At 49.1% G+C, this 9,640-nt stretch overlaps 1 protein-coding gene and 1 pseudogene across 9 annotated transcripts in view; one reads left to right on the forward strand and one right to left on the reverse strand.

Moving 5' to 3' along the window:
• The window catches only part of LOC115283898, a 1,082-nt pseudogene extending 256 nt beyond the window's left edge, over positions 1-826 (reverse strand).
• An 8,051-nt stretch (positions 827-8,877) lies between these two features.
• The window catches only part of LOC115283931 (integrator complex subunit 6-like), a 52,596-nt gene continuing 51,833 nt past the window's right edge, over positions 8,878-9,640 (forward strand). For all 9 annotated transcript variants that reach the window (XM_029930423.1, XM_029930426.1, XM_029930424.1 and 6 more), the window contains exons 1-2: positions 8,878-9,330; positions 9,472-9,549. In XM_029930423.1, the coding sequence (XP_029786283.1) occupies positions 9,220-9,330; positions 9,472-9,549 (189 nt within the window). In that variant the 5' untranslated portion in view covers positions 8,878-9,219. The remainder of the gene's footprint in view (positions 9,331-9,471; positions 9,550-9,640) is intronic.

Raw genomic sequence — 9,640 nt, forward strand, 5'->3', positions numbered from 1 at the left:
TGGGTCCAAAATTTGAAGATTGATTGTTGTAGTTGCCAAAATCATTATAGCTTCCACCACCTCCAAAGTTGCTTCCATCATTACCAAATCCGTTATAGCCATCCCCACTGCCACCATATCCACCACCACCTCGACTGCCACCAAAGCCACCATGCCCACTGAAGTTTCCTCCACGACCAAAGTTGTCATTCCCACCAAAACCACCTCCACGACCACCACCAAAGTTTCCAGAACCACTTCGACTTCTTTGGCTGGAAGAAGCACTGGCCATCTCTTGTTTAGATAGAGCCTTCCTTACGTCACAGTTGTGGCCGTTCACAGTATGGTATTTTTGAATGACAATCTTGTCTACAGAGTCATGGTCGTCAAATGTTACAAAAGCAAAGCCTCTCTTTTTGCCACTGCCTCAGTCAGTCATGATTTCAATCACTTCAATTTTCCCATGCTGTTCAAAATCATCTCTTAGATGATGTTCTTCAGTGTCTTCTTTAATGCCACCGACAAAAATCTTTTTCACAGTTAAGTGGGCACCAGGTCTTTGAGAATCTTCTCTAGAGACAGCCCTCTTTGGTTCTACAACTCTTCCATCCACCTTGTGTGGCCTCGCATTCATGGCTGCATCCACCTCCTCCACAGTGGCATAGGTGACAAAGCCAAAGCCTCTGGAGCGCTTGGTGTTCGGATCTCTCATTCCCACACAGTCCGTAAGCGTTCCCCATTGCTCAAAATGGCTCCTCAGACTCTCATCGGTTGTTTCAAAGCTCAAACCTCTGATGAGAAGCTTCCACAGCTGTTCAAGCTCTTTGGGAGACTCTGACTTAGACATGACGGCGGTGGGAGGGGAGACTTCAACGATGCTTACTCAGTGGCGTCCACAGGCAGAAAAGAAATAACATGGTTTAAATGTTGTCAATTTAAAAAACAACAGTGTTGAGGCGCCTAGGTGGCCTCATGGGGATTCTCTCTAAAAATGTTTGGCTTTAAATATTCAGTTGAAGGGGCGTCTGGGTGGCTCAGGCGGTTAAGCCTCTGACTTCAGCTCAGGTCATGATTTCACCGTTTATGAGTTCAAGGCCCGCATCGGGCTCTGTGCTGACAGCTCAGAGCCTGGAGCCTGCTTCAGATTCTATGTCTCCCTTGCTCTCTGTCCCTCTCCCACTCTCACTCTGTCTCTCTCTCTCTCTCAAAAGTAAACATTAAGAAAAATTTTAAAGACAACAGTGTTAAGGTGAAGAGGGAAAGATTATGAAATCTATGTTTCCCCAGGAAGAAAAGTGAGGTTTCTTTAGCCCTGTGGCTCAGTGTCGTCACAGCCCTAATCCTGCTCAGACGTACAAAGAGAAACTAAAGTTATGTCCATAGTATTGGCTTGCTCAGATGCAAAGGGCCTGAATCCACGGATAAGGAGGGAGATGAATTTGAGTAATATCTGCAAGATAAAGGCTCCAGGGTACTCCATGGCCTGGTGGGTGTGGAGGAAGGCAGAGGAAGAGGGCTCCAGGTTGCTGGAGGAAGGAGAAGCCAAGGCCAAGTCCAAGGCCAAGGCCGGTTTCCCTGCTGCTGTGCTTGGAACCACTCTGCGTTTGCTGTGCACCCCTGGAGCTCCAGAGTGACGGTGCGCTTGCCTTTGAGTGTCTCACTGAGGCTCCACACGATGGGCGTGCAGCAGTGGCCTCAGGGCGGTGAGGTGGAGAAGGAGGGAGCCCCACAGAAGATATGAAGGGGAAACACTGGGATCCCGGGACCTCGGCCCAGAGGCTCCTATACCCTGACTGGTGACAGGAAGTTTCCCAAGTGGCAAAGCCCTCTGGGGACCTCGTCTGGGGGCTGCCCTGGGCCAAATTTCATCATCAGCTATTTTTATGTTTAGCCTCCACCACCTCTCAGAGTAACCAGGTCTATACATGTCCACACGACTCGCTGTGTCCGAGCCCAGAGCAGAAAGGAGCAGCTAAAAAGGATGGTGCTAGGCCCCTCTGCTGGGCAGTTCGCTGCCCTCAGTTGGCAGAGGCCTGGATGTCACACCCCTCGGGTTACCTCACCAGCCCTTCTCCTATCAGGTTTCACAAAGAAGGTTCCCTGGGCACAGGTAAGTCAACCGCTGTCAGCAGGCAGATCACCACACAACCTCACTGGAGGATGGGTTATCCAAGGCCTATCTCTGGGGGATGAAATGGCAGTCTCCAGGCCTGTGGTGCCACCTGGGGCTGGCGGTCCTTATGCCCTCCTATCTCAGTCCCTCTGGGTCCCGCTGGTGAGCTGATTCCTGGGCGGTGGGGGGCTCTAACCCACGTGTGGGCTCTCAGGCACCCTGCTAGCACCCTCTCATTCGGCTCTTGTTCCTGCGGGGTGGGGAAGGGGAGGCGGGTTCTGGGCTCAGGCAGCTGAGTGGCTGAGGGCCTGCGGTTTCCTGTCCTGGCACTGAGTGATGGATAGGCCTTACCTCACCGGACTATTGCCCTGAGTTGCAGTGGGCAAAGCACCAAGCACCTTGCTTTGCACATAGTTTGCACTTAAGAAACGAAGCACCCACAACTCTGATGTATTCCCCCCCAAATCTGCCAGAGCTGGGTGGCTTCTCATCCCTTGGAGGCTTATTTTTATACTTCGCTGGGCCAGCTTGCCTTCCTACTTATTTTACCTGGGTGTCCCTCCTCTGTTTTCTCCATACCACTTGTCACTGTCTCGCACGCTAGATAGTTCCTTGTTTATTTATTCTCCATTGTCGAGAGCAGGGATTTGGGCCTGTCTTGCTCACAGGTGTATATCTAGCTCCTGGAACAACGTCCAGTGCATAGTAGATGGTTAGTAAATATCTGTTGAATGAGCCACTCCCAAATATGCGTGTGGCCCCATAGGTGCCCTGTCGCCCAACCCAGGCTACTGGTCCTCCTTGGCTCCTCCCTTCTCCTCACACCCGCCTTTAATCAGTAGTTCACACCTGACTATCCTACCACCTAAGGGTCCCTGGCACCCATGTGCATCCCCTCATCTCTTTGTTAATGTGAAAACCTGGCCCAATTAGAATAAACAAAGACCCCCAATGTGTCTTCTGGATTCCATGTGTGCCCACACTTAACCCACTCTCTATGCTAAAGATGGAATGATATTACCCAAATAATTCTTCCTTGGGTCTTCAGTGCCCCCCAGAAGTGAAGTTCAACTCCCTAGCAGGGCCTACTAGGCACTCACGGTGTGGCTCCTGCTCACCTCTGTACCCATCCTGCTCCTTCACCCTCCCTCCGCTTTAATACAGAACTTTCCTTTTTGCTACCGGGTCTCTTTCTTTTACATTTACTTATTTATTTATCTGGTAAAGGAGGGCCAGAGAGAGAGGGAGTAGAGAATCCCAAGCAGGCTCCGCACTGTCAGCAGAGAACCTGATGTGGGGCTCGAACCCACGAACCATGAAACCATGCCCTGAGCTGAAGTCAAGAGTCAGACACTTAACTGACTGAGCCACCCCGGCGCCCCTCTACTAGGTCTTTTTTAATGTCTCTCAGCATCTTAACCCACCTCAGCGTTCCCTGTCTAGAACACTCTCCCTCGTCCTCTTGAGCCATGCCTCACCTCCACCAGCCTTCCATCAGGCTACTCCGTTCATTTCTTGTGAGTGACAGCTTCAAAGTCGTCTCCTCAGGAAACCTCCTCTGTGTGTCCCCCTGACCCCTCCGTACCCTGCAGAGCATATGCTCCTTCTCAGTGTTCCCTGAACACCATACTTTGTCTCTCTCACAGCACTGCATATACACTGCATCTGCGCTTTCGATTATTTTCTCCAATAGAATATAATCTACATGGGCATGGACTATGTTCTTGTCTTGGTTTAACACTTACAGAGAGCTTATTCTGTGCTAAACACTTCTAGAACCTCTTGACAAATATTAATTCCTTTGATCCTCATGACAGCCCTGTGAGGCGATACTGTTATTACCATTATGCAGACAATTATGCTGAGGCAGAGAGAGGGCAAGTAACTTGCCCAAGGTCACAGAGCTAGTAATCAGCAGAGCTGGGATTTGAACCCCCAAATCCGAGCTCTTTGCCATTGCAATACACCAGTTCCCTTGTTCACTAAGGTATTCTCTCTCTCTCTCTCTCTCTCTCTCTCTCTCTCTCTCTCTTTTAAGTTTATTTATTTATTTTGAGAGACAGTACATGCTTTTGTGAGCTGGGGAGGGGCAGAGAGAGAGAGAGACAGACAGACAGACAGAGAAACAGAGAATCCAAACTAAGCTTCTCACCGACAGTGCAGAGCCCATTGCAGGGCTCAAACTCACGAACTGTGAGATCACAACCTGAGCCGAAATCAAGAGTCAGATTCTTAACAGACTGAGCCACCCAGGCGCCCCTCACCAAGATATTCTCATTGCTTGTCACATAGCAGGTGCAGCCAAGAAATATTTGGGAACAAAAAAGAAAGGATGACTAAATGGATACTGACCATGGGAATAGCCAAGTCTTCTGTGGAACAGTAAGAGAGGCAAAAGAGGTAGCCACACACTGAGACAGAGTGAGTTTAGGAGTCAGAGGAGTTGAAAGCAAATAGTCCAAAGGGTAAGGAAGATGCCCGGAGAAGTGGCAGGTGATGAAAGAAAAGGTGGCCGGGGAGGGAGAGCACAGAAAGGCAAGTGACAGATAGCTCTGCCATCAACAAAAGAAAATCTAGACCAGACCATGGGATTTGGCCAGGAGCTGGCCCCGGGGGACCTCAGAGCAGTTTCCAAAGAGCACTGGAGAGAGAAGCCAGGCTGCATGCTGAGGAGGGAGTAGCTGCTGCAGAAACCAGACAGATTTTACTCCCCCCTGCTCCACGGCAGGTGGCTCCCGAAGGGGGAGCAATCAGGTTAAGGAAGGTCTTTTTAAGATGCAGTGATTGGGGCCCGCTTGAAGGCAGGAGGTCACACATTTTTGGAGAGCGAGAAGTCAAACCAGCCCTCATCAAAATACCCACAACGGCCAATGCCAGGAAGGTTAAAGTGGGACAAAGTGTGCTAACATTTGTGGTGAAAGGAATGAAGGCCAGGAGGGCAGTGCTTGGAAGGAACTTTTTTCTGAGAGATGTCCGGTAGCCCCAGACATGAGGTAGAAAGATCTGGAATGAGGGAGTATAGTGAGGTATTAAAGCAAACTGATTTAGAGGCTACCAGTGGAAGAAAAGCAGACGAAGGGCAGAGGAAACTATTTTCAAGAGCTCTCGAGTTCAAAAAGCACGAGAAAACCAGAAGGAAGACAGGACGGTCAGTACAGGTCATAAGAGCTGCAAAGAACAAAGAATCCTGTTACCTGGCCAGAGGCCTGGCAGTGAAAATGAGCCTGAAATGGGAAAGCAGTTGGGCACAGGGATTGGCTGAGGGAGGCAAACAGTGAGCAGTGGCCCAACGAAGGGTCATTTCAGAAGGAAGCATGAGTAGAATCACAGAGACGCAGCAAGGTTTGGTTTTTGTTTTGTTTTGTTTTGTTTTTGCAGGGCGTAGTGGGGATCACCAGCTCAAGGTCTCAGCCTGAAGACACCCACTGGCGCCCAAACCCCAAAGTGACAGGGAACCTTCCTGCTTAAGCGGGAGGAGGGGCAGTGGCAAGCAGGGGCCTACAAGGCAGGCTGGGAACCCAAGGAAAGCTGCACCCAGGGAGACAATGAAAGACTGTGACAGCGCGGTGAACAATTTCTTTCAACAGCCATTTAATGAGCACGCTCTTTGCACCAGGCCCTCTTTATCAGCTCTGCCTGCTCTCCAGGAGTTTACATTCTAGCAGGAGGCAAAGCCAAAGCACAACTTAACTTACCCCACGAGGAGACTGATGGTCCAGAGTTGGAAAAGATGTAGAAAGGAAGTACTCTGAGGGGTTTCATGTTAATGCATGCCAGAGAAACACAACAAAGAGGTATATGCACACTCTAGCAAAATATAAGGCTTCCTTTCCTCTAGGAGGTGAAGAAGAGGGGTTTCATGCTGAGGGCTTGGGGCTTGCTTTGATCTGAAGAAGCCAGTGAGTCCACTAGGTGGTTATTTTTTGTATATCATCACTTTTATAGTTTTATAATGAGACACAGATATTTTCAGATTCTCTTGTTTATATCATTTCAATTGCATTTGTCCTTATGCCAAGAAAGATCAATAACATGCCTGTTAGGGGGGAACAAAACATGAAAAGGCATTTACCTGCACGGGGAGCACATTCTAAGGATGGTCCTGTGGGGCCTGCCTGCCCTCATCCTGGGGAGCACTGCCTGACTGAGACCATCTGTGTATCTGGAATACTGTTAAAGCATGTTTGAAAACTGTTTCAATAGTATTCATCTTGGAGGGACTGTTTAAATACTTTGTATGCAATTTTGTAACATACTCTCTTTTCTGATTATAAAAGTAGGGCACACCTATTGTGGAAAAGTTGGGAGGAAAGTATAAAGATTTTTTTTTTATGTCATCTCAAAATGCCATTTGTGAACTGGGGCATATCTCTATCTTTCTACCTACCTATCAAATACAATACAATAATATAAATGTTGATGCTTAAATATTTATTTAATTTATTACTATAAATAAGTATTTAATATAGATATAAATGTATAAATAAGGAGTACAATATATCTCCATTCACTAATGGCTTTTTTATGTATATGGTATATATCATAGAAACAGTAATGTATTATTAAATTATATATATGTATATGATATAAGCTCCCAATAGGAAATCTTATATATCTTCAGCCAAATCAACCAATCAACCCCAGGTATTGGTCTCATGGGATGAGAGTGGCATATTATTACTTGGAGAGGACTTTCCCTGTGAGCTAGGGAAAGTTTGTTTCTAGGTGATAATCCCACCCCCACCTAACGTGAGGCAGAATTCTTAGATGACTCCCATGATTTCCAACCCCTGATGTTACTTCCTGTATAATCTTCTCTCCTTAAGTGTGGATGAGGCCTGTGACTTGCTTCTAGTTAGTCGAATGCAGCAAAGGTGATGGCTGTCACTCATGATTAAGTTATGTTATATAAGGCCCCATCTTAGCCTTATGTAGGGGCATATATATAAGCCTTAGATGGGGGCAAGCAGTTTCCCTGATGGCCCTGAGCAAGCAGGTAGCCACGCTGTGGGTGGCCTATGGAGAGGGTCACATGGTGGGGAACTGCAAATGGCAGGTCGACCTGAAGGTGGCCTTCAGCAAAAACACAGCCACAGGAAATGAATTCTGCCAACATGCTGACTGAGCTTGGAAGCGGATCCCTTCCCAGTCGAGTCTCCAGATGAAAACACAGCCTAGCCGACATCTTGATTGCAGCCTCTGAGACTGAGCAGAGAGTCTAGCTGCTCCATGCCCAGATCCCTGACTCATGGCAATTGCGAGGTAGTAAATATGCATGTCGTTTTGAGCTGCTGACTCTGTGGTGATTTGTTACATAGCAAGAGGACACTAACACACCAGTGCCCCAACGAGTCCTGCAGTTTCAGCTCATCGGCCCACGTGGACCTTGCCCTTCTCCAACCGTATTTGCATCAGAATGAAAATGGAAGCTTCTAGTGCCTTTTTCATCCAGATTTCCTCATTAATTCACACCAGGTGTGCCCCACCAAACTGGCCTGAAACATCCCATGCATATTACTGTCACTGGCTTGAGTTTTTGTTCACACTATTCCTTCCAACCCAGAATCCCTCCCTTCTTCCTCTGTGCCCAGTCCATGAGACCTTCTGAACTTCTGGACCACTAGCCCATTGCTTTCATTGCACTTTTTATTCGCATTGTTTGTTTGTCCCTGGTTCAAATACTGCCATGTGGCCTCTTCTGAAATCTTATTTTATTCTGAAAATGTTATTGAATGTGTATGTATGTTCTATATATGTATATATACACATGTGTATATATATTATACTACAAAGAACATATGAATTGTACGCTTGAGATTCCACGTCCTGCAGAGCATACTGCTGGGATCACACCTCAATATTTAAAAGCTGTGTTACACCAAATAGTCAGCCAAGCGTGGTTGGCCCTTTACCGAGCCTCTCCATAGAGCCGGACTGGAGACTGTCCCTCAGCGCTGCCCTAATTTCAGCAAGTTGCACTTTCATTTACTGAAAACTGAATATAATGCCTTCTAGCATAACTATTTCAAAGATTAAATAAAGCTAACGCGGGTGCCTGGCACTTCATAGGTGCTCAATAAACAAGAGTTGAATCCGAACCTAGGTTGGGAAACCTCTCGTGTATAATAAAGACGGTGCAGGCACAACCACGGGTGGAATTATCACAGGCAGGCCAATACTTGAAAAGCTCAATGAAACTGAAGAAGCTTGTAGATCCAAAAGGCCAGTTTAGGTAACTGTGTTCCAAGCTTTAGTTTTCTTTCTCAGTAGATATACGTGGAATGCAAGGCCAGCAACCGCCTTACAAATACTGATCAAGAGTGGGGAGGCATCGAAAGGAATGTGAGTAGGACTTGCCAGGAAAAGAAGTTTGCTGCTTCTGAAATGTTTTGGTCTTAGCCACTGGCAGGATTGATCGATTGCAGTTAGCAGAGCGTTTTCTGTGCAGCCTGTCCAAGCATCTGCTTCTGGAGTGCTGCGCAACTGTTGCTCAAATTCACTGTTTCGAACCATCGTGTTCGAAGAGCAAGAGAATATCCATCCAAACCACCCTAAGTAACCTAATGGCTTCCGAGTCCTCCAAAGGAGGGTCCTTAACATCTCCCCCCACTTTACCCACTGCTCGGGTTCAAACTTCAACTCCCAGGGTTCGCCCAAGTCCCTCCTCTTGTCCTGTCATCTAATGAATATGCAAATACCACATAATTGGCAGCCAATGGCGTGGTTCCTGGTCACATGGTGCCCATGGTAGGTGAGCGGACAGAAGTTGTGTGTCGGTGAACAGAGGCAGCTCTCAGTCTGGGGCGAGCGCTTGAGTGAGCGTGGACGGATGCTTGGACAGTAGTGCCTGCAGCGGCGGCGGCAGTAGTAGTGGCCGGGGAGGGGCAAGGGGGAGGGCCCCGAGGGCTACACACGCTCACACTTTCAAGTTCCCCTGGAGGGAGAGGAGGTGGGGCTGCAGAAGGAGGAGGCCAGGGGCAGTTGCATCCGTCCCGTCCCGTCTCCCCCTTTTCCTCTTGCTCCCTGCACCCTGCCTCTGCAAGAGTTGAGGGTTCGGGTGGCAGTCCGCGGCAGTGAGGGCAAGAGGGCCAGGAGAGTGGGCAGCGGAGCCAGGGGTGCGGGGGAAGATGCCCATCCTGCTGTTCCTCATAGACACGTCCGCCTCTATGAACCAGCGCACTGACCTGGGCACTTCCTATTTGGACATTGCCAAAGGCGCTGTGGAGTTATTCTTGAAGGTAAAGGGAGGGGAGGGGAGAGCTGGGGAGAGCTTCCGAGGGATGGGGGTGGCGGTGGATCTAGGTGCTTCTGTAACGTCTGTATCGCCCCCTCCTCCCTCCTTCCCTTCGCGGCCCCCTCCGTCATCCCTCGTCCCGCAGCTGCGCGCCCGGGACCCGGCCAGCCGCGGAGACAGGTACATGCTGGTCACCTACGACGAACCCCCGTACTGCATCAAGGTAAAGGGGCCACCGAGGGCGTGTGCGGGCGGGAAGTGGGAGCCAGGCGCCCTGGGGCTGCCGCCCCCCAGCCCCCGCCCGAGGCGGTGCT

The sequence above is a fragment of the Suricata suricatta genome, chromosome X (assembly GCF_006229205.1).
Source record: "Suricata suricatta isolate VVHF042 chromosome X, meerkat_22Aug2017_6uvM2_HiC, whole genome shotgun sequence".
In the NCBI taxonomy this organism is placed as follows: Eukaryota; Metazoa; Chordata; class Mammalia; order Carnivora; family Herpestidae; genus Suricata; species Suricata suricatta.